Source organism: Grampus griseus (assembly GCF_964374135.1).
Source record: "Grampus griseus genome assembly, chromosome: 6".
Lineage (NCBI taxonomy): Eukaryota > Metazoa > Chordata > Mammalia > Artiodactyla > Delphinidae > Grampus > Grampus griseus.
Window position 1 is genome coordinate 51,453,941 of NC_139000.1, and position 24,383 is coordinate 51,478,323.

Here is a 24,383-nt window from a genome sequence, read left to right on the forward strand (position 1 = left end):
CGAGGGTGGGGGTGGGGTGGCGGTGGGAGGGAGGAGGAGTAGGGGGAGGGCGGCGGAGGAAGTGCCGGGCCCGGCCTGCGCGCGCGGGAGCTGCAGAAGAGCTGGCCCAGACCATAATCAGAGCTCTCGCCGGCTCCTGGCAGCCGCCGCAGCGCCTCGGCGAGGGAGGACGTGCCGGCCAAAGTAGCGGCAGGCGGAGACGCGACCGGCGTGAGATTGGTGGAGCGCCAGTCGGGAGGCTGAGGCTGTGAGCGCCGCGGGAGCCGTAAACACGGCTGCAGCCCCTCCGGCCATCCCGGAGCACACGCGGCCGCGGGGACTGCTGGACCAAAGACTGCGCCGCCCGGAGGCCGCCCCTGAGCGGGCCTCCCAACCCGTCGTCCAGCGCCCCCTGACTCGCTCCCGCCGCCAGCCCGCCAGCTCTTCCGGGAGCCCGGGGCATGAACGGCTACGGCTCTCCCTACCTGTACATGGGCGGCCCCGTGTCGCAGCCGCCGCGGGCGCCCTTGCAGCGCACGCCCAAGTGCGCGCGCTGCCGCAACCACGGCGTGCTGTCCTGGCTCAAGGGCCACAAACGCTACTGCCGCTTCAAAGACTGCACCTGTGAGAAGTGCATCCTTATCATCGAGCGGCAGCGGGTCATGGCGGCGCAGGTGGCGCTGCGCAGGCAGCAGGCCAACGAGAGCCTCGAGAGCCTCATCCCCGACTCGCTGCGCTCTCTGCCGGGACCCCCGCCGCCGGGAGACGCCACCTCTGCCCCGCCGCCGCCGACCTCGCAGCCGTCTCAGCCGCCGCCGCCGCGCCCCGCTGTGGAGTTGGCTGCTGCCGCCGCGCTGCGCTGGGCCGCGGAGCCCCAGCCTGGGGCGCTGCAGGCGCAGCTCGCCAAGCCAGGTAAGAGCAGCTGCGGGGCCGCACTGGGCCCCGCGCGTGGGCGAAAACACTTCCAAGCGGCTATTGCTGCTTTGGCTGGGAGGCTCGGAGGCGAATTTTTGGGAAGATGGCCCGGCCCGGCCTTCCGCCCCAACTCCAGCCGAGCCGGTCCTTACTCTCTCGGCAGAAGCGATCTTCGGTCTGGACCCGGCGAGGTAGGAGGTGAACCCAGGCGCCCACGGGAAAGGCGCCTCGGGCTCGCCAAGTGCCTTCCCCAGGTTAAAGGGGGACGGGTAAATAAAGAGGTCGAGGCAGGACCAAATTAAAATCCGCGTGAGCACACACCACAGTGCGGCCGGGCTTTCTTGCCGCAGGCTTTAGAGGGCCTCGCATTTAGGTGCAAGGCAGGAGCCAAGGCCCAAGGCTTGGATGACTCTGGGTGTTTTTCTCGGCCCCCGGGGAATTTGAGCGAACCCGAAGCCTTTCAAGTAGCCTACTGTGGCCTCCAGCCTCTTGTAGTCTGTTGAAAGAAGCCCTATTTAGAAGCAGTAGTAAACAAGGGCCAGAAAGGCCCCCACACTGATAGCGGGGACTCAGAATCTAGTGCGCCCAGAGTCAACCAACTCCTTTTGCAGAATTGCTCAGGTCCTTTAACACCATTCCGCAGGCAGCCCTCAGCAGTCACCGTGGTCTTAAAGAAACAGAAACAAAACGACCTACAGTGAGGAAGGCCAGCCCTGGAGAGTCCTTTCCCCAGTTCTAGGTGGGCCTGGGCCTCCTCCTGTCCTCTCCTCTCCTCTCCCCTCTCCTCCTCTGCTGTGCTTTAGAGAGCATGGGTCTGCTCTGAGCCCTGGAGGTGGGCAGATTCCTCCCCTCACCTCTCCATCCGGTTCCCTCCTTCGGGCCTCCAAAGCCTTGCAAACCCCAGTGGAGCCTTTCCTCCTGGAGAATGTCTAGTTTACCATCCTGCCCAGCCCAAGGGCTCCTTTGATTTTAAGCTCGTAGAATTCTGTGGACAGGTGTTTGGTCTTTCCCTTTCACTGGGGCAGATGTACAAAGGAAAAAAGCCCATCTTCTCAGGGAGGGGTTGAGGCGTATGCTGGAATTCAGAGATGGAAGGCCCTGGAAGGCCCAAAGCTCTTCTGTGGGCGGAACTAATGGTAGAGCTTCTGCCTACCCCCAGTCTCCCCCCACCCCAAAAAAGACTGTACCTCTGGCTCTTGGAGAGAGGCTTTCAGCAGCACTGCACTGCTGTGTGGAGCCAGGGAAACATTTGGGGTGAGTTGGTAGGCAGCCTGGCAGGTGCAGTTCTGCTGCCCTGTTGCTCCGTTATGTTGTCCAGACCTGAAGCTCTGAGAACATCTTATGGGAAGAGCAGAACTGGGTATTTTAAGGACAGAAGTGAGTTTACTGAACATGGATTTTGTGGATGTTTAATCCAAGGTAGAATATAAGCATTTCCCTGAGTAATGTCCGCCCACTCCCAGTTGACTCTCTTTTGTCAGTGTGATCTCTTCATACTTATAGGTTTGTCACAGAGGAATAGGAGGGGGGCGGGGAAAGGACATTCTTTTTGTTTTTCTCCTTTAAGTTAGAGCAGGTAACTAGGAGAGTTTTGTCTCAGTTCTCCATGCCAGTAACTTTTCTTAACCTTTCCATTTCCAGTTTCTCTGTCTCCATTTCCCCCAACACTAGGTCGGGAGTTTTGAGTTTGTGACAGTGGTAGCATCTTGCAGTGGCCACCTGCCCAAGCAGCACCCGTGTAATAGTGCTTTGGGTTCTGGGGTCCCTGTCCAAGAGGGGATTCTCTTCACATTGTGTGCTGTTCTAACCATTCTTGGGGATAGCCAGAGTTCATGCTTTCTATAGAGTCACAAAACCAAAAATAACCCTGGGAGGCGGGGAGTGAGGGCCAGGCAGAAAGGCCAAGCAGCAGCCTCAGTAGCAGAAGGATACATGCTTGGGGAGAATAGGAGACGGAGACGGCAACTGGACAAACCAGACCTGGTGCCCTCTCTTTTACTCAGAACTAAGTGTTCTGGGATGACCTGAGCCTTTCAAAATGAAAACAAGTAATTGCAAAGGAGAATAGGATTTACCACTAGAAAAGGTCAGAGTGATGGCTTTGGGGGCCTAAACTATCAGGGATCAAATGCTCAGGTCCTAATGCATACGTTGCACATTTATTATGTAACTTTTGTTTTCTGCTTTCAATTGGTTCGGGCCCCATAATTCCATTCAACACCAACAAAAAGCCAGTCACCAATCCGATGATGGCGAGAGAGGGCAGGAAAGGAATAGATAATTGTTTTCCATTAGGAAGGCAAGTATACAAGTGGATCAGTTCTATGCAATGCTTTGTACAGAGAAAGCCCATTTGGGTTTTAAGTTAGGGAAAACGGCCTGAATGGGACTGTATGGATTTTTCCTTTTTTGGCAGTTGTTCTTATGATGCATTTGTATGTAACATACCAGGCGTATTGAGAAGCTTGTCAGATACGGTCCTTGGCAAGTAGCTCACTATGTAGAGAAGTAAGTGAAGCTCTGTTTGAATGGTAGTAAGTTACATGTACAGTAAGTTCACAGACCATTAGGAATCTCTAAATATCTCCTGGTGGTTTATGGAGATTTGTTTCTTTGTGATTTCAGTGTCAAAAACATGGTTGGTCTCTTTAGTACATAGCTGTGGAGACATTTGCTTTTTTTGTTGGCTCCAAATGCAAGTGCACAAACACACAGAGTCTTTCCCCCTCTCCAGAAATCCTTGTGAAAAGTACACGCCCTAGAGAAGGGAATGTTTGCTGGGCACCGCTGGAGAAAAAAACACCCAGTTCAGGGAGCCACATTAATACCAAGACTCAGTTTTGTAGGTGGAATAAATTTCCTTCCCCAATTCTGCTTCCGATTCTTTAAAGGAACAGGGATTGTTTTATCTAACGGTGTATCATGTTTAACATCCCTTTTAATGTGGAGGTGGTTGTAAGGAGAATTTTCATATTCTCAGGTTGTAACTTCTAGCAATGGATTAAAGCTTTTTTTTTTTTTTCCGTTTTGGGTGTACATTTCCCCTGCTCCTAGATTATCATCTACGACTGGCCTGGAATTACTAGATTTTGATTGAGCCCCAAATTCTAGTCTAAGCTCCTTTAAATCTATCCTATTGATGCGTTTCTCTTTCATTTCCTCTTCACTCCCCCCTCCTTCCCGTCAGGAAAATACCTTGGGAAGCTTGAACACCTTTCAGCTCTTAGAGTATCTGAGTCAGCAGCCTCAACCAGCCAAGCCAGCCTTTCAGGGCCTGGGCTGTAGAGCTGAGGAAAGTTAGGGGTCACGACCAAGGTGAGAGGCTGAAGTTACATTCCTCTGTTTGGCTTCCTCCCCCACACCCTACCCTTGCTCCAGGAGAGTGGCCAGGGTCTCCTCAGGCTGCCAGAGGAAAGGGCTGTGGCTACAGATGCTTCCTAGGTTTACATCTGCCATCAAAATAAATACGTAAAGAAGTTGTTAAAAAATTTCTTAAAGGAAAAGAAATCTAAAACATCCTATTTGATTAGGAGTAAGAGAGCAGGATTAACTAGGAAAGTAGGGTCTCCTTTCTTGTTTATGTCTCCTGAAATGGAGAGAACAAGAGACCTACAGGAAGGGAAGTGGGGAGATTTTGGAAAACTGCCTTTATTTGATTTGACCTCCTGGCCGGCACCTCCTAGCATCTTTATGCTTGCTCTGGGCTTTTCAGCTCCAGCTTGATTAGGTCCTGTCTGGTCAGCTTCCTAGTTTTAAATTTTACTTCAATTTTTTTAAAAAAGAGACACGCACCTGCATGGATGAATGTTGCCACAACACCGGTCCAGGCCAGGATGGGAAATTCTCCACGGCTAGAGGCTGAAGCAAAGGAAAAGTGGGAGAGACCTCAGAGTCACTCATGAAGGGTAGCTACGAATTTAAAACAGGGTCTGGGTATTTCAGACGCTTTTATTTGGACCGAGGGGCCTGACTCAGAGTTGCATTTTAAAAAGCAAAAACCAACCAAACGAAAAGGAAGAAGCGAGACCGCACTGGTCTTCTCCTAAACCTTACCCACGGCTGGCTCTGGAGGGCGGACGCCGGGCTGCTCACAGCTCCGGGCCTTTCCCACCGGCGACCAGCGAGTGGCCGAGTTACGGACCGGCTTCTTGGGCCCCGGCGCAGCCGAGAGCGCAGCGAGTGGAAGTGCGGGGCGGCGGCTCAGGGACCCCGGGCCGGGTCAGGGATGGATGGGACGCCGGGAGAGGCCCGTGCGGTGGCAGCAGCGCGCTCGCGGCTCCCCTGCGGCCGCCCTGGACCACTGTTCTCTTGCACCCAATTCTCGCGGCACCGCCGCTGCGGCGGCACCTTCCACTCGCACTCAGCCCCGTGGGCTGGGTTAGACCCCGCCTGTTCGGTTGGTTGCCCGATTTAGCAAAAAACCTGCAAATAAACACAAAAAAGGGATATCAAATATTGTATGGGGCACACTTGTACTGAAACATTGTGATTTTTGCTAAGTGCAGGTTTAACTGGGCATCCTGCTATTTTATCTGGCAACCCTAGGCTTCCGGGGCGGGCCCAGCCCTAAAGTCCTCGGGGGCGCCCCTCGGGGTGGGCGTAGCTCTGGCGGGTCTCCCAGCCTCTTTCTCCCTGTGGAGCCCGAGCTACCCCCCCCCCGCCCCCGGCCGGCTCGGAGAGGCGCTGGTGTCCATCTTGTGGATCTGAGCACAGGGTGGACAGGAAAACGGGAGCGTTTTCCACGTCTGGGAACCACAGAGTTCCACTGCCATCCAGGACAGAACCTCCCCCCACCTAACACACCCCTCTGGGTTATAAATCTGGCAGGATAGCCGTGCTCTCGACTTACACAACCAACTCGTCTTTTCCCTGATGGATGAACTCCCGGGTTTAAAAGATTACAGTAATCACAGGAGGACAGTGTAAAGCTAATCTGATAGCAATAACTTTCGGGGAAGGTCAGGCTCAAGTGAAATGTTACCAAGCAACAGGCATTTTGTTTGCGAAATACAATCAAAGAGCATTGATGAGAAATTCTTTGCTGCAGCGAGTCAGCACTCTCAGCTAACAGCTTTACAGAGGGAAAGGGAGTGAATCTTCATAAATAAACGTCCCCGGAAGACTTGGAGCCCCTTTCTGGAAATGTTGGACGTTTTCCTGACGGGAAGGCAGGCAGAACCCAGTGAACACCTACGTGCCTGCCTGCCTCTCCTTTCCCTTTCTTTGCCTCTTCCGTTTCTCCAGCTTCCCTCCTTTCTTCAGCTTTCTAACCTGTTGCGGCCCCTCAGCCATTAGTCACTCGGGTCCCTGGACCCCCATGTCTAGTGTGATGTGACTCTGGTGGCACAGTGGGCCTTGCACCAGGGTTTACATGGGCGCTGGTGGCAGAGGTTGGGGCCTGAGTGGTGGAACATTGGTCATCGCGGGGCCCATCACCTTGGGATCCTGTCACATCCCTCCCAAGAGTCGCCCAATGGCTTTAGTGAGTCACTGCAAACTACTGTTCTCTGAAGAAACTAGGGGAAACTAAAACATAACTAGGTGGGTTTTTTTTTTTGCATTTTATTATACAGTTAAACAGCTATAAAAAATAAGCACAATCAACTACTGAGTAACAATATTATGGAAAACTTAACATTCAGAACATCGGTTTTCTCCCGAATCTCTCATCTCTTTTGATCGCAGTGACTGGGCAGACTTAAATTTTACAAAGGTGGGATCAGTGTTCTGCTTGTTTCCCCCCACTAAGTATCACTTGTTTCGTTCAGTAGATGTTCCACTCATAGTCTTTATATGTGAGTGTTTACAGCAACATTCCCTCCCATGAATACAGCAGTCTGCCCAGCTGCTGGCCCTTGGGTTACTTGCTGTGTTTCAATATAAAATACAACTCACTGCACAGATAACTTGGAATTTTTGCAAAATATTCTTTAGTAAACGGTAAGCCTCTCAGTAGCCAAGAGGCAAATGCTTTGATCATCTCTGTGTAATCTTACCCAGCACAGTGCCTGGGCACAGAGTGAAGGATTTAATGATATTCGTTACATAGGTGGACGAATAAGTAGCCAGTTGCATTTTTATAACTGCCAAACACACTTGTAGATTTACAGGTAATTGCCCTCCTGCTTCTTGAAAAGTGTTCCTTTCAGAGTCAAGAAAGAGGTCAAAACTAAATTGTTGCAGGACTTACAAAGTCCAGAGTTGCAGTCCACACTTCCTTAAGTCTAGCCCTTTCTATATCAATGTCCGCCAAAATATTGGTCCCCAGGAATCATCTTGATTTCTTCCTATGTTATTAAGCCAGTGTCATTAATGATTTTAAAAAAGGAAACATGACTATGTATTTTTAGTTTTCACAAGGTCCCACCCCCCAGCCCCCGGAAGAAAAGGAAAGATGTTAGACTGACGTTCATTCCCTGCTGTATATTGGGTTTTCACCCATTCACTTTTTTATGATTCAGCATTTCTAGTGGGAGATAAGGATAACAGAAAATGTAAAAAGCGTGTCTCCTGTTTGAATTCTGACTGGGCAGGGGTCTTTTCTGGAAGCCCCATCCAGCTGGGGCTCTTCCTGGCCATTGCTATAAGATTTGTGTACTTTGAAAACGACCCATCAGGGAACAGTTATTGAGAGGTATGTTCCCCAGAGCTCAAGTGAACAGATGAGGGCGTGACAGTCCATGTTTGAAAATGCGTGACATGATTTCAAAAGGAAACAAAAAAGTCCAGTGACTTTTGCACTAGGAAGCAGTGCTCTTTATGCCAGTGCTTTCGTGTTTTTATTCTGGATGTATGCTATATTTTATTTTCGTAGATAGAAAGAATGGATAAGACCCCCACACCTAAGTGAGGAAGATGCTCTTCTTCATGTCAGGAGCGGAATGTTTTGCATATGTGGCAGGCTTCCTCAACATCTTTGAAATAAATACTTAGCACTTTTTTTTTTAAAACTGCATTTTCATATGAAAAAGATCCACTGAAGAAAGTTAAAATTTGCAAACTGTACTTTTAGATCGGAAGTCACTTTTCTGTGGGTGTTCATTCTCTCTCCTTAAAGTCTTGTAGCTATCTCATGGCATAGATATATTGTGAAGTTGGAGCATTGGTTTCCATAGCAACAGTGTCCTTCTCAACGGAGTATCTACTTTTTCAAAAAAATACCTTTACCCTTGTGAAGAGTTTATTTCAGGGATGGCTGTGAGTGTTTCTACATCGTGAAAAATATGAAATTGAAGAGTGAACATTTGGTAAGATTTTTTTAAATATCTAGAAGTTTAGCTTTAAAAATAGAAGATTATATCACTTTCAGTAACTGGTTTGTAATATCAGATGAGAGTGATTTCTTTCTACTTCTGGTCTAGTAGTTTTTGGCACCTATATACTAGGAGTAAAAATATTCTCAATTGAAATATATTCTTACTCTTTAATGTTCTAGGAATTAGGGTGTCCGTTTCAAGGAGAAAGAGGTTAAAGCATTTGGGGAGTATTTCCTTTTTCATTTTGATACTGGGCAGTTTCACATTTCTATATCTGGAAAGGCCTTTGTGTTTTAAACCAACCGGAACAATTTGTAAAGTTCATTTAGGGAAAAATCTACAGATGTAAAGAAACACCCGTTATTAAATTACGCTTTATCACTGGGCCCAAAACTCACCCTCTATAATTACTTGTGAAAGTCTGTATTTATGACAGTAATTTACAATACTTCTAGTTCAGGCACAACAATACAACCGTACTTGACACCGCAAATTTGCAGGGCTCGTATGTTCCGACCTTTAGAAATTATCGCTGGGTAAGGAGTTATTCTTGGTACAAGGTGAGAGGCTGGCCTTCCCTTGCCCGGTTCTGAATCCCCAGCAGCCTTGGATGTTGTCTTGGTGTCTGCTTACCTGGCACCCCTTAGCAGGACGTGATGCGTTGCTCAGGTGTGTGGGCACCACGGGTGTGTCCCACTCACTGCTTCCTTCAATGGCTTCCGTCTCCCCTTTGAGTACAGTATAAACAGTGCTGAACTCAGCTGGTTGGAATGTTCTGAATTTGTAGATTTGATTCCTGTGACATCCGATTAGACTTTCTCACTTTTTGGCCATAGCCTGCCCACCCCTTTGGAGAGGCTGATCAGCCCGGAAATCTTCAGAGAGAAAGTGTGGCTGAATCAGCACAACCCGCCACACTCTTTGAGAAGTCACCAGAAGCTCTTGCTGCACTGGGGATGTCACCGTGGCAGGTGCAAAGGGTAGCACAAGAAAATATGAAAGAGGCCTCGTGCAGTCTAGGGGTTCACAATTGGTAAACAAGCTGCCAATCATAGAGGATTCTACCGTGGCCCGTTCTGCAGATCCGGAAAATAGCTTCAAAAGTTAAATTTTGTATTGTCTGATTTAGAGTCCTGCCGTCCAATATCCAGTTGATTGGGACAGTATGTCCTTTACCATCTTGAAAAAAAGACTACATTTTCAAAATGGTAGATATGACAGATTAGCCAGAACATCATTTCTTAGTTCCCTTTTGGCTAAACTTCTGCCCTTTGAATCACTTTCTTCTGGCGTCTAAAGCATTCTGTGGAAGACTAAGCTTGGTAATAGAGCTCGAAGCATTTTCCCCAAATGTCTTCTGTGTTTGCAGCTCATCCAGAGTGGGGAAAAGTTACCTTTTAAAGTGGGAAGGTATTTTTCGGTTCACGCATTTCTTTTAAAAATATCACAATCAGAGCTTTTTAGCTGTATTTACATACCTTTTTGTTTCCTAGAAGAACCAGTTGTTCCTTGCTTTAAAAAAAAAAACCCAACAACCCACCATCCCCTGTATTGCTATGACACTGTGTATCATATTTCTTGCACTTTTTCATTGTGGTAAAATATACATAACATAAAATTTACTATTTTAACCTTTTTTTAGGGACACAATATAGTGGCTTTAAGTATTTTCACAATGTTGTGTGGCCATCACCACTTTCCATTTTCAGAACTTTTTCATCATCCCTAACTGAAACTCAGTACCCATTAGACAGTAAGTCCCCCTTACCCCCTGCCCTAGCCCCCGGTAATACCATTTGACTTTCTGTCACTATGAGTTTGCCTATTCTAGGTACGTTATATAAGTGGAATCATAGAATATTTGTCCTTTTGTGTCTGCCTTGCTTCACTTAGCGTGATTCATCCACATTGTAGCATGTGTGAGAATTTCATTCCTTTTTGAGGCTGAATAATATTCCATTATATGAATGGACCACATGTTGTTTATCCATTCATCCATCTTTTTTTTTTTGGCGGTACGCGGGCCTCTCACTGTTGTGGCCTCTCCCGTTGCGGAGCACAGGCTCCGGACGCGCAGGCTCAGCGGCCATGGCTCATGGGCCCAGCCGCTCCGCGGCATGTGGGATCCTCCTGGACCGGGGCGCGAATCTGCATCCCCTGCATCGGCAGGCGGACTCTCAACCACTGCGCCACCAGGGAAGCCCCCTTCATCCATCTTTGATGGACACTTGGTTGCTTCCACTCTTTGGCTCTTGTGGATAATGCTGCTATGAACATTAGTGTTCCATGTGTGCAGATTTGCTGCTTAGCAAATTCTGCCTGGTTGTGTTTGCTTTCCCCCTTGCACATGCATCTTATTTCCCCAACTTGGTAATAAATTCCACAAGTTAGGGGCCAGTCTTACACATCCTGGTATTTTCCACCCTTTATTCTGTTTTCCTCAGTGTCTTGCAGGTTACAGCAATACAAGTACTTGATGCTGACAATAATAGATAATGAAAGCTAAAGAAATAAGAAAACTGTTTAGAGGAGCACAGTATTGAAAACATTATTTTATGTCCATATTTTCCCCAGGAGAGTATTTGACTTGTTTTCCCAAGCTCCGCTGAGCAGGGGCCAAGATCCAATTGTGTGTTGAGTTCAGTGCTGAGTTAGCACACTGTCACCGTCCGCTTATTGTCAAGTGTTTAACGATAGCGTAACACCAAGAGGTAGGCGTGGGGTCCTGAGTCAGGAAAATGTAGGCAGGTCTAGCTGATTAGAATATGAAGATATGGAAGCTTTTTTGTTGCTGTTTTTCTCGTTGGGATCAAGGACAAATACCACATTAACCCAGGGGGTGAAAACTGGGATTCCAGTCCTAGGAAGTTGCAGGAGAGGATATGTCAAATTTCTCTTGCAAAAATAGGTGTTTTGTGCATATCCCAGAGTTGTTACAGAAAGCAGAAATGGCTTCATGTGTGTGGGTTGCAACTGACCCCCACATGGACACTTGATATTTTGTACTGGAAAAAGAAGCAGTGTACATAAAATGCAAATTTGGGACAACTAAATTTGTATCAGATTTATAATTGAAAGTTTCACGGATATAGTTTAAGAGTTTCTTAAAGTATTTATTTATGCCTAAGACATATTTATTGCTTTGTGAAGAATCAAAGTTTTGTTTTTCAATTATAATTAAGGTACATCCCATATTAGAACAATGCTCATAAGTGGGCCTTTGTTTCAGGCTTTTTATTTACTTTTAAAAATAAATTAGTTTTCTTTATTTCTGGCTGCGTTGGGTCTTTGTTGCTGCACGCGGGCTTTCTCTGGTTGCGGCGAGCGGGGGCTACTCTTCATTGCGGTGCGCAGGCTTCTCACTGCGGAGGCTTCTCTTGTTGCGGAGCACGGGCTCTAGGCACGCAGGCTTCAGTAGTTGTGGTTCACGGGCTGCAGAGCGCAGGCTCAATGGTTGTGGCGCACGGGCTTAGTTGTTCCACAGCGCGTGGGATCTTCCCGGACCAGGGATCGAACTCATGTCCCCTGTATTGGCAGGTGGATTCTTAACCACTGCACCACCAGGGAAGTCCCTGTTTAAGCGTTTTAAAATAAACAACAACAAATAGGAGGAGATGGATTTTAGAAGCTGCTTTGATGAAATTTCACCAGCTGGCTATCTACACATAATCAGGTGTGCCCACTGAGAAGGCGACAATGAGGCTATTCAGGCAGGGCAGTGGATAAAAATCCACTCGCATATAGCTTGTTAATAAAGAATATGTTTCTTTATTATTAAGATCTCTTAGAGCCTACTTCTGCAAGCAGACCAATCTTACTTATTTACTCCTACCTTCCTTCCTTCCTTCCTTCCTTCCTTTCTTCCTTCCTTCCTTCCTTCCTTCCTTCCTTCCTTCCTTCCTTTCTGCCTGTTTAGCACCGTAATACTAGCCCTTGTGGGGGGGTGATGTCTTCAGTCAAAATGTTAAATTTGCAACTGGTTTACTTCACGGCAAATCTCTGCTTTATTTGGGAAGCTTTTTGTTTTGTTTTGTTTCTCTCTTCTTTTAATATAGTTCAGGAAGGTATCTTGAAGTTCTCTCCATGAACTTTACTAATGAAACAGTTCATGAAAACCTGTCTGCTTCTTGCAGCCCAGGTCCTGGAGTTATGGACGCACTGCTTCACTGGTGGATCTTGCTCCCTGGCAGTTTCAGAAGCCTTCTCCAGCCATTTCCTTCTTTCTCTCTGTAGCCTGTCCCACATCCAGATTTCACAGCTGGTTTTGCTTACCCTCTAGTGTGGGTTATAGGCAACCAAGTCTGCCAGGACCTTGAGTGGGCTTTTAAGAAAAATTTCAATGTATAGAGGCTGCCTGTATCACTTTGGCAATCATATTGACTAGTTATTGTACATGGTATCCTGATGAAACATACTGACGACTAGTTCACAGAACATTTGACACAAAATCTGCCTATGGGAAAATGGATTTAAAATATTAAAATTTCCCATGGGTATATGCGTCGTGCGCCGGCTGTTAATGTCTTTGAATGACACCGGCCACCTCATTTGCAGAAGAGGGACCGGAAGACAAGCCTGGGTTCATTTTCCTGTTCTTCCCTGGATGGTGTTTATCCCCAGCCTGGCCCCTATTTAGATTGTTAGCGCTAGACAGCCACATCTGTGGTTGTAGGTATCGTGTTTCCGTTCTGTGTTGAAGGCAAGCTTCCCTGCACACACCATTCTGAGAAATCACTCCGATTTCTAGATCTTTATTTCCAGGTATTTTTTTCCCATTTGCCAGTGACACACTGGATATTTTTAAGGCTTGCAGTATGTTATAACCCACAAGGAAGCAGTTCCCCTTGCAGAAAGCCCATGTAGGGCCCTCTCCTGAGCACATCTGTTCCCCTTTACACACACCAGGAAAGGATTAACCCAGCTGTTCTCTGCTTTTCAGATTTGACCGAAGAACGACTCGGGGACAGCAGCACAGCGGACACCACGGAGACCTTCAGTGACAAAGACACGGACCAGAGGAGCTCCCCGGACGTGGCCAAAAGTAAGGGCTGCTTCACGCCAGAGAGCCCCGAGATAGTGTCGGTGGACGAAGGGGGGTATGCGGTCCAGAAGAACGGAGGCAGCTCTGAGAGCCGACCCGACAGCCCCAAGTACCCCGGGGAGCAGAATCACCTCCTGATCGAGGGCCCCTCGGGGACCGTGTCTCTGCCCTTCAGCTTGAAAGCCAACAGACCGCCCCTGGAAGTGTTAAAAAAAATATTCCCCAATCAGAAGCCCACGGTGCTGGAGCTGATCCTGAAGGGCTGCGGGGGCGACCTGGTGAGCGCCGTGGAGGTCCTGCTCTCCAGCCGCACCTCCAGCTTGGCCGCGGACCGAACTGCGGCAGAGCCCGAGGGCCTGGTGCTGCCCTCCAGCGGGCACATCTTTGAACACACCTTGAGCTCCTACCCCATCTCCTCTTCCAAATGGTCCGTGGGCTCGGCCTTCAGAGTCCCAGACACGTTGCGGTTTTCCGCCGACTCCAGTAACGTGGTCCCCAACCCCCTGGCCGTGCCCCTGCAGCACCCGTTCCCCCAGCCCCCCCGGTACCCTCTGATGCTGAGGAATACTTTGGCGAGAAACCAGTCGAGCCCCTTTCTTCCCAACGATGTCACCCTGTGGAACACCATGACGTTGCAGCAACAGTACCAGCTGAGGTCCCAGTACGTCAGCCCTTTCCCCACTAACTCTACCAGCGTCTTCAGAAGCTCACCTGTCCTCCCCGCCCGCGTCCCCGAAGACCCTCGGATACCCATCCCTGACGATGGGTGTCCCATCGTGTCAAAGCAGTCCATTTACGCCGAGGACGACTATGACGAGAGGTCTGACTCCTCAGACTCTAGAATACTCAACACTTCATCTTAAAGTGCTACCCGATGGGTGGTGACCAGGTGACATTGTCTGTGCATTTGAACCCTGGGCCCCCCTTGAGGAGAGGCCACATCCTGTGTATACCTTTTCCTTCTGTTTCACAAAGTGACTGTGCTTGATTCTATACCTTAGCAATAAAAACATAACTTATTTAATTTCTTGCACTTCACTGGAAAATGCCAAATAGCTCTGCTCTGTGGCTTTAGTGCTGAATGTTCGTTGTAAAAGAGAATAGTCTTGGGAAAGCCTTGGGCCCATGGAAGATTTATTTGGGGATGTAGAGCTGAAGGTCAGCCTTGCCCCTAAACTCAGCCTGGAATGTTCAATAAAATAGTATACTTGAATGAAATTTTTTTTTTTTTTTGCGGTACACGGGCCTCTCCCGTTGCGGAGCACAGGCTGTGGACGCGCAGGCTCAGCGGCCATGGCTCACGGGCCCAGCCGCTCCGCGGCATGTGGGATCTTCCCGGACCGGGTCACAAACCCGCGTCCCCTGCATCGGCAGGCGGACTCTCAACCACTGTGCCACCAGGGAAACCCCTTGAATGAAATTTTGTAAAAGAGGATTCCTTAGGATATGTGAAAGCTAAAGGCAGTGGTTCGGTTGCAAACGGACTATAAACAGGGACCTTATACTCCTATGCTAAAAATCCTTGCATTTTAAAGAGAGACTGCACTTAATAGAGTGAACCGCTCACATGCTTATTTAAGCTTGGACAGTTTTCAGAGACAAACTCCATTAAGAATTATCCTTTTCACATGGCTGAATCGAAACGTGTAATGTCAATGTCAGTGTAAAGCCAATCACAGCTGTGAACTGCATGAAATGTATTGTGGAATGAACACAAGATTAAGCTTTGTCAGGTTAATGTAGCATGCTAAGGACTCTAGAAAAAAATAAACTAAGGAGATGATCTTGGTTTATGTCATTTCTACTTGTGGAAAGAGGATCTCTAAAAATAGAAACTTGATATAAAAGCTACTTACCAGTGCATGGATCAAGGCTTCAGTTAAAGGCGATGTCCCTTGAGAAATATGAATGGCAAAGTTTGGGGGCTGCATTCAGAAAGACAGAATTTATTTTTCAAGAATAGACATAATTCAGTCCCTCCATCCGTTTGTTTCTTCAACAGATAATTATTGAGTGCCTATTATGTGTAAGAGGATGCTCTTTGTATGTTATTGTCCGAGTTACCTGCCCGTTGAGTCCAAGACAGCAGGGATTATATGATGGAGAATCTCATTAAAAACAAAGTAAAAATGAAAACATCTACAGTGTGGAAAGTAAGCAAAGTGCATAGCACGGTACCTGACACAGAGAAAGTACTCCATCCGTGAGAGCAGTTACTCCTGTTAAGTTCAGTATATCCTCCTATTTGCATTCAGGATGAAGAAGTGGATTCCCTCATTTTCGCTTGGAGAAGATGCCATTCTGGCTTTGGGGGATGACCACAGCGAAACTTCAGGGCTTTTCCCCTTCATTTAAAAAGCATTTTGGGGGGGCTACTGTATGTGGCAAACTTCTTGCTCAGGTATTTTTAAAAGTGAGTTTTAGAACAATCATGTGCAGTGGTGCTCACACCAACCACTTCTTACTCCTTTCTTCAGAATGCTGGAGAGGAAAGATGACTGCCCAGGTCAGACAATAAACTTATGAATGTGGAAGGGAAAGAAAATAAGTGAAACCCTTTACGTGACAAGGATGCAGAGAGAGCTCCCAGCACAAGAATAGGTCTTGAAGGGACCTTCATCCTGGGAGGAAGAAGGGCAAATCCTCTCGGCCTGAGATGCTCCTCCCTCAGTGGGAACAGGAGCTGATGTCAGCTGCCCACCATCCTTGCATGGGTCCCAGGAGGAAAACATATTTCAAACAAAATCTCATTTTTATTTCTACTGGGCACCTTTGGAATGAGAAATCATTGAGGGGAAAAATTCCTTATATTAGTTGGACTAATGTGTATTTAGTTGACATGGTTACATACCAGAGTGTTTAAAAGTAAATACGATTTGTTGTTAAGGTTATGTTTTAGTGAGGGGCTGGAGAGGAGAAGAATGTGACCCCTGATTCTAAAAATACATGTGCAGGACATTTTATATGGTAGTGATGGGCTAATGTCTGGGCCTACCTAGCAAAAATGTATTTTCAAAGGTATCTTCAAAAGTTTATCTATATTTATCTAACAAGCAGCAATGATAACAGATTCTATATGAGATGACAGTGCTATAAAATCTGTCATATCTTGAGGTTGAGTGACCTGGATTAAGCAAAACGGCTTAAGACATGGTATCCTGACAGTTTGATTTTGCCCACAGATCATCAAAGTCCTTGCCCTCTTTTCCCAATGGCCAGCAAAATGGAACTGCCTATAAGACAGCTTATCTCTGGGCTACTACAGGTATGTTTGATCCTCAGTGTACTTCTGAAGCAAGATGTGTTTGTTTCGGTGCGGTAAGTGTGGTACGGGGTCGGAGGGAAAAATTGTTCGTTAAGATCCTATGTCCTGCTTCCTGCATTCAGTTTTGCTTCCTCTGCAGTCGTGACAACTGAGGCCCCTCTGGTTAAAGTGGCAAAACCTCTTAGATTCTAGCTCAGCTCTCAAAGACCATCCTGCTACGGTTGGCATGTAAGAATTCAAGGGAAATGAACACTGCTCTGCCCATGGGCACTCAGTCACTCTTTCACAGGAAACTCAACACCTGGATGAAAAGAGGAAAACAATATCAACCAGTTCCTAGTTAAATCCCATCTGTCACACAGAATATCTGGGTCCTCGGCTGTACACTTGCAGTCGAGTCAGGCCAGGCTTATAGAGAGTTAATTCCTATTAACCCACAGTGCCCCTTTCCCCCTGCTAGTCTTACAGTAGATGCTTTGTTCATCTTTGATGTGATGGCGGGTGGGCTAGTCGTGTTGTCCTGCAGCAGTTTGTCTCAAAGTGTGGTCCAGGCACCTGATACTTAGTCTCTAGTTTAGATTCCTGGGCCCCACTTGTTGAGTGCAGAATCCCTGTAGCCTAAGCTCCTACATTTTTACCATCCTCTCCAGGTAATTCTTTTTCATTTATTTATTTATTTATTTTTGGCTGCGTTGGGTCTTTGTTGCTGCGTGCGGTCTTTCTCTAGTTGTGGCGAGCGGGGGCTACTCTCATTGCGGTGCGCGGGCTTCTCATTGCAGTGGCTTCTCTTGTTGCAGAGCACGGGCTCTAGGCGCGTGGGCTTCAGTAGTTGTGGCACACGGGCTCAGTAGTTGTGGCGCATGGGCTTAGTTGCTCCACGGCATGTGGGATCTTCCTGGACCAGGGCTCGAACCCGTGTCCCCTGCATTGGCAGGTGGATTCTTAACCACTGCGCCACCGGGGAAGTCCCTCCACGTAATTCTTAAACTCACTAAGATTTGAGATCTGCCTCACTCTGCATCACATCCTTAGGTTTCCTTCTTAGATCTATGCCAAGTAAAAGAGCTGAGGGATACAAACTGTGATGCTGGGGATTTCAAGATCCCCATTCCACTCACATCTACTTTCCTACGGCAAGAGTAAAGTTCACTGTGTACGCAGTCTTAATTCACGCCCTAGAGCCAGTTCAAATAATGGTAGTGTCAGTGTTAATGATTAGATCGAGTACACGTTTGGGATCAGAAATGCCTGTTTCTGGAAACTTGGGTTTGGTAAAGGACCAGATATTAGCATAAGCATGCTATCCTTTCCCCTAAGGGGACTGCTGCCAGTTTTTCAGTTGTTCTGTGATTCCTGGCTTACTCGTGACACCTGGAAATAGGTTTTGCCCTGGAGCTTTGGGTTCTAAGAAATATCAACAAACCTTCCCCTTTCTCCAGCTTTATTGAGATATAATTGACATGTAGCATTGTTAAAGATGTATAATGTGATGATTTGATATGTGTATATGTTGCAAAATGATTTCCATAATAAGGTTAGTTAACACATCTATCACCTCACATAATTACTTCTTTTTGTGGTTTAAATCTGTTCTCTCAGCAACTTTCAAGTATACAATACAGTATTGTTAACCATAATCACCATACATTAGATCCCCAGGACCTATTCATCTTGTAATTGGAAGTTTGTACACTTTGACCAACATCTCCTCATTTCCCCACCCTTTAGCCCCTGGCAACCACCAGTCTACTCCCTGTTTCTGTGAGTTTGGCTTTTTTAGATTCCACATATAAGTGAGGTCATATAGTACTTGTCTTTTTGTGGCTGGCTTATTTCACTTAGGATGTAACATTTTCTTTATCTATTTACGCGTCGATGGACACTTAGGTTGTTTCCGTATGTTGTGAATAATGCTGCAATGTGCATGGAGTACAGATATCTCTCTGAGATAGTATTTTCATTTTCTTCGGATATATTCCCAGAATTGGAATTGTTGGATCATATGGTAGTTCTATTTTTAGGTTTTTGAGGAACCTCCATACTGTTCTCCATAGTGGCCGCCCCAATTTACATTTCCAACAACAGTGCAAGAGGGTTCCCTTTTCTCCACACCCTCTCCAGCACTTACCTCTTGTCTTTTTGGTAATAGCCATTCTAACAGGTGTGAGGCGATATCTCACTGTGAAATATCAACAGTTTCTTTTTCTGTTTCTTGTTTTTATTTTTGGTTTTGTTTTGTCCTTTTTAGATCACTTGATTTCATTCTGCTGTCCATGTTTAACATTAGCTGTTTGGTGATAATATAATCTGAGTATAAAGCAGTAAGTTTTTCAAAAGAGATGTTGCTCTTAACTGAATTTTAGTGAATAAGAGTGAGTTTAAAATAGACTTACAAACATGCCAGTCCTGCAGAAGAAAAAAATTAACATAGTAATTTGCTGTATACTTCCATAATTCCATAGTGGAATCTCCAGAAATAATATGTAGAAACAAGAGTTAATTGTAAGTGAATTTCAGTTGCTGGCTCCCAAATGTGTTTTAAAGTTGCTCTATAGCATCTGGGCTAGATTGCAGGAAATACACAGTGAAAAGTAGAAGCATTTCTATTATATCTGTATTATCTCAACAGATATGATGGGAAAACCAGAAGTAGTTTCACAAACGTCTTGAGAAGCAAGGCATTTGTTAGCCAGGTGTATGGCTGTCGTTGAAATTAATAGAAGAGCAACCTGGAAAGGGGACAGGTACCAGGGAAAAGGGGCAGTGATTGTAGACCTCTGGTCTAGGCTCTTACAGTTAATTGGCCAGCTTCTAAGAGCCTAAGAACATTTAAAATTTATGAAAAGAATAGGACCAGAGGAGGGGATCCTATTCAGTGCAGTGTAGCAGTCATATATTATGGGGTTTGCTCTTCAGGGACTCATCTTCCAGGGTCTCCAGGTTGCCCTGTGGCTGGATCTGTGGGAGACGATGGTAGGGGAGGCATCCTGGGAACATTTGTTGGGTGCCCAGAAAACAGGTACTGACTGCATTTGAACTGACGTATTTGAAAAATGAACTTGATTTCATTGCATACTGTTTCAGTGATTCATTCTTTATATGTGCATTTACTCAGCAGAAGTGAGTTCAAAATAAGATGGATGCTACATTTATATGTTAATTTTAATATTGAAGCTATCCTGTATTTGAAGAATAAGATCAATGCTTCAATTTCACTTCTTATGTGGTACTGAATGTTGTCATTCCCGGGGAAAAAAATCATTTCTGAAGGCCTCCTGCCCAAATCCCATTCTTAGTGGGCAAGAGGAGTCTTAGAAGAGGCAATTTTGCCTTTTGCTCATGTTCTTTTCAGTGATATCCTTCATTGTTCCCACAGTATCATTTACTCTTTCGGTGTGAAGGGTAAATAGCAAGGGCAGTGTTTTTTTCTTACATTACAATGGAGTTTATTTACTAACTGGATTCTGAGAGTTTGCTGGGGTTGTTTGGCTGTGTCAAGAGTTTCATATATCCCACTGGCAAAGCTACTGGACTTAACCGAAAGTAAACTCAGCAGTTGTTCAGAAAAGTCCCTCCAGAGGACTTGAGTCACTGCTTAGTGGTTTTAGATATGACCTCACACTTGCACTGTGGTTTGAATGAAAGACTCCAAATGTCTGTGGAAAACAAAGCTGATGAATGAATGAAAATACCAGCAAACACTGAGGCACTAGGAACCAGCCTGCCAAAGCATCTCCACTACAGTAATAGCTGTGGTTCACCGCAGACCCTGAACCTTCAACAAACATTATATCTAATGTGGTTTAGTGTTAGAGATATTTTATTCTATAGAGATTTTTGAAAATTGGCAATTGGGTATGATGCACACGTAGCTCTCTATTACATGGAGTATTTGATTTGCCAAAGGCCCTGTATGTATCTGTCAGAAACATGTTCTATATATTCCTGTTTATACCTACCCTAGACAAAATCTTGTTAATCCAACACTGACTTATTCAAATCAACAATTCCAGGCACCTGTTAGATATTATTAATTATTTTAAAAGATCTGTCTGGGTCCAACCCAAATGAAAATTATTAAAAATCAGCGCTATCCCGAATCTGGCATTTTCCAAAAATGGTTTGGAGTTATTTGTGACTCGAGGAGCAGTCATTTAGAAAGCACTTACTCTGTGCTAGCCATCCTTCTACACGATTTACATCTAGTAACTCATTTCATCTCTCCTCAGTCACTTAAGGTGGGTAGTATTACTCTTCCCCTTTGATAGATAAGGAAGCAAAGAAGTAACCTACCCAAACGCAATCCCTGGAGGTGGTGGATGTGGGTTTCCATCTCAGCAGTTTGGGCCATCGTATGGGCTTAGAGTTCACAGGGTGTTTTAGAAGTCCTGTGCCTTTCTTTGCCCAGACCCCTGGTTTTCTCCGAGGTCCGGAGATGCCTCCATCGGAAGTGGGAAATGCGGCCATGGCTGTAGAATCCTGAGCATTCAGAGCTCTCCCTGTCTTCCCTTTCCATCAGCGAGCCAGTCACTACAGACGGACAGGCGTTAATGAATGTTTCTCCTGGCTCTGCTGCCCCCTAGAGGTCGGTAGGGGTAAAGTGGATGAATTCAGCATTTTCCCTCGGCTCCTTGGTCATAGTTAATCCCTTGACTAAACAAGAAAGGTGTGAGTCTTTCAAAGGCATATTTGCTACGTTCTGTTTCACTCAAGTTCTAGGATCTCTCCTCCAGGACAGTTGTTGCTATGGACCAAGACATTCACACCCAACAGCCCTGTGACACTGGACCTGCAGGGGATTCCTGAGAAGCCCCAGCCTACCGAGGAATGAATTCCCACTGAGCAAGTATCGGTGTCACAGATGGCTGTGCTGTTGACCACAGATTCCCGAAGAAGGGGTCTTGGGTAAATGGACAATACTGTGGTTCCCAGATTAAACTCAAATATGAATTGTCTAAAACCACCAGGAAGGAAACATAACTTTAAGTCACAACTTTATTAAATCTACTAGACAAAAAATAGAAAACTAGGAAGATCATTGAATCCAAAGTTTCTCCAAGTGTTGTCTGTGAATCACTGGATTTGGAAGGCCCTGAGATGTCAGTTAACAATCTAGATCCTGGATTCCCCTCAAACCGTCTAAATCAAAACCTCTGGGAGGAGACATTCCGCCTCTTCCACAAGAATCTACAGTGGCAACAAGAACCACCAAAATCTACTCCTGTCTGGAGAACAGTCTTCTAGAGCCCAATCCAGCCCTCTAGTAAGGGAGGAAAAGACAAATCTACTGGTCATAATATTTGAGAAGGGATTGCTCATCTTTTTTTTTTTGCCGTATGCGGGCCTCTCACTGTTGTGGCCTCTCCCGTTGCGGAGCACAGGCTCCGGACGCGCAGGCTCAGCGGCCATGGCTCACGGGCCCAGCCACTCTGCGGCATGTGGGATATTCCCGGACCGGGGCACGAACCCGTGTCCCCTGCATCGGCAGGCGGACTCTCAACCACTGAGCCACCAGGGAAGCCCGAGATTGCTCATCTTTACGTTACCCACTCAGGTGAATAAAAGACTCTCTCAGGGTCCAAATCACTGTAAGGAGGCTCCCAGGTTGGAGGTGGTTAATACCAGTGTTCAGAAGTAACTAGTGACATTAAGTAAATCACCCCCATAGGGCTGGGGGTGAGAGGACAATTCTTTACCCTTCACAGTTATGGATTGGTTTGATTAATTATAAGAAAAATTACTCAAGGAGAATTTTTCCCCCTAAACTTAGGGTTCGATGCAGTCAGTAAGGGTTTTGAAATGTAGGTGAAGGAGCCAGTGCCTTACAGGAGGGGCTCCTTGTGAGTGGGCTGAAGGAGCGGAGAAAGAGGCAGTGAAGATGGAGATTCCCTCGGGGGCAGAGCAGGGCTTCCTCCAGGCCTAGCTGTGTAGTTCAGCACCTTCTCGATTTTGGGAGGTCCACAGGCTGTGCATGAGTTTGGGGATGGTGGTGGTAGTGTCTGGGCCTCCGCATGGCTTCCTGGCCAACAGGAATATCCACCACAGCCCCACCTGAAGCAGCGTGGGGAAGCGGATCAGAATATGTTACCCTAAAATAGGCCACTTTGGCACAAAGACTATTTTGAGTTGAAGGAAACTGAGACTCAGCAGATGCAGGGAGAGTTCTCTGCCCTCCTCATATCTGCCTAAAAGCAGGGCATAAATTTCCCTTTGAAGAAGGTACCAGCCCTGTACCAGGGAGAGAAGAGCGACTCTTATCATTGCAGATGGGGAGTCAACACTAAGACGAGTTTGCATAAACAGACCTTACTAAAATAGCCCTATCTTCCATTAGCTCCTCCCCATATATTTCCTAGTCACTTCCCCACAATTTATCACCTTTTGAAGCTCAAACCCTTTGCTTTGTTAAAAAGATATATAGAGAGGACCTTCAAGATGGCAGAGGAGTAAGACGTGATCACCTTCCTCCCTACAAATACATCAAAAATACATCGACGTGGGCTTCCCTGGTGGCGCAGTGGTTGGGAGTCCGCCTGCCGATGCAGGGGACGCGGGTTCGTGCCCCGGTCCAGGAAGATCCCACATGCCGCGGAGCCGCTGGGCCCGTGAGCCATGGCCGCTGAGCCTGTGCGTCCAGAGCCTGTGCTCCGCAACGGGAGAGGCCACAACAGTGAGAGGCCCACGTACCGCACACACACACACACACAAAAATACAGCGATGTGTGGAACAACTCCTACAGAACACCTACTGAATGCTGGCAGAAGACCTCAGACCTCCCAAAAGGCAAGAAACTCACCACGTACCTGGGTAGGGCAAAAGAAAAAAGAATAAACAGAGACAAAAGAATAGGGACAGGACCTGCACCTCTAGGAGGGAGCTGTGAAGGAGGAAAGATTTCCACACACTAGGAAGCCCCTTCACGGGCGGAGACTGCGGGTGGCGGAGGGGGAAAGCTTCGGGGCCGCGGAGGAGAGCACAGCAACAGGGGTGCGGAGAGCAAAGCAGGGAGATTCCCGCACAGAGGATCAGGGCCGACCGGCACTCACCAGCCCGAGAGGCTTGTCTGCTCACCCGCCGGGACAGGCGGGGCTGGGAGCTGAGGCTCGGGCTTCGGACGGATCCCAGGGAGAGGACTGGGCTTGGCGGCGTGAACACTGCCTGAAGGGGCTAGTGCGCCACAGCTACCCGGGAGGGAGTCCGGGAAAAAGTCTGGACCTGCCTGAGGCAAGAGACCATTGTTTCGGGGTGCGCGAGGAGAGGGGATTCAGAGGACCGCCTAAACGAGCTCCAGAGACGGGCGCGAGCCGCGGCTATCAGCGCGGACCCCAGAGACGGGCATGAGACGCTAAGGCCGCTGCTGCAGCCAACAAGAAGCCTGTGTGCAAGCACAGGTCACTGTCCACACCTCCACTCCCGGGAGCCTGTGCAGCCCACCACTGCCAGGGTGCCGGGTTCCAGGGACAACTTCCCCGGGAGAACGCACTGCACGCCTCAGGCTGGTGTAACATGCCAGCCTCTGCCGCCGCAGGCTCGAGCCGCATCCGTGCCGCTCCCTCGCCCCGGCCTGAGTGAGCCAGAGCTCCCGAATCAGCGGCTCCTTTAACCCCGTCCTGTCTGAGCGAAGAACAGACGCCCTCAGGCGACCTACACGCAGAGGCGGGTCCAAATCCAAAGCTGAACCCCAGGAGCTGTGCGAACAAAGAAGAGAAAGGGAAATCTCTCCCAGCAGCCTCAGGAGCAGTGGATTAAATCTCCACAATCAACGTGATGTACCCTGCATCTGTGGAATACCTGAACAGACAACGAATCATCCCGAATTAAGGAGGTGGACTTTGGGAGCAACTGTAGACTTGGGGTTTGCTGTATGCTACTGACCAGTTTCTGATTTTTATGTTTATCTTAGTTTTTAACACTTGTTATCATTGG

General features: G+C 47.3%; 1 protein-coding gene across 1 annotated transcript; it reads left to right on the top strand.

Annotated features, from left to right (window-relative positions):
• Window positions 1–440: 440 nt before the first annotated feature.
• Window positions 441–14,054, top strand: DMRT3 (doublesex and mab-3 related transcription factor 3; the record flags this gene model as incomplete). The annotated part of the gene is made up of 2 exons (XM_082657307.1): window positions 441–891; window positions 13,090–14,054. The coding sequence occupies 2 exons, from the start codon at window positions 441–443 to the stop codon at window positions 14,052–14,054; spliced, it is 1,416 nt and encodes a 471-aa protein (XP_082513433.1).
• Between the last annotated feature and the right edge of the window lie 10,329 nt (window positions 14,055–24,383).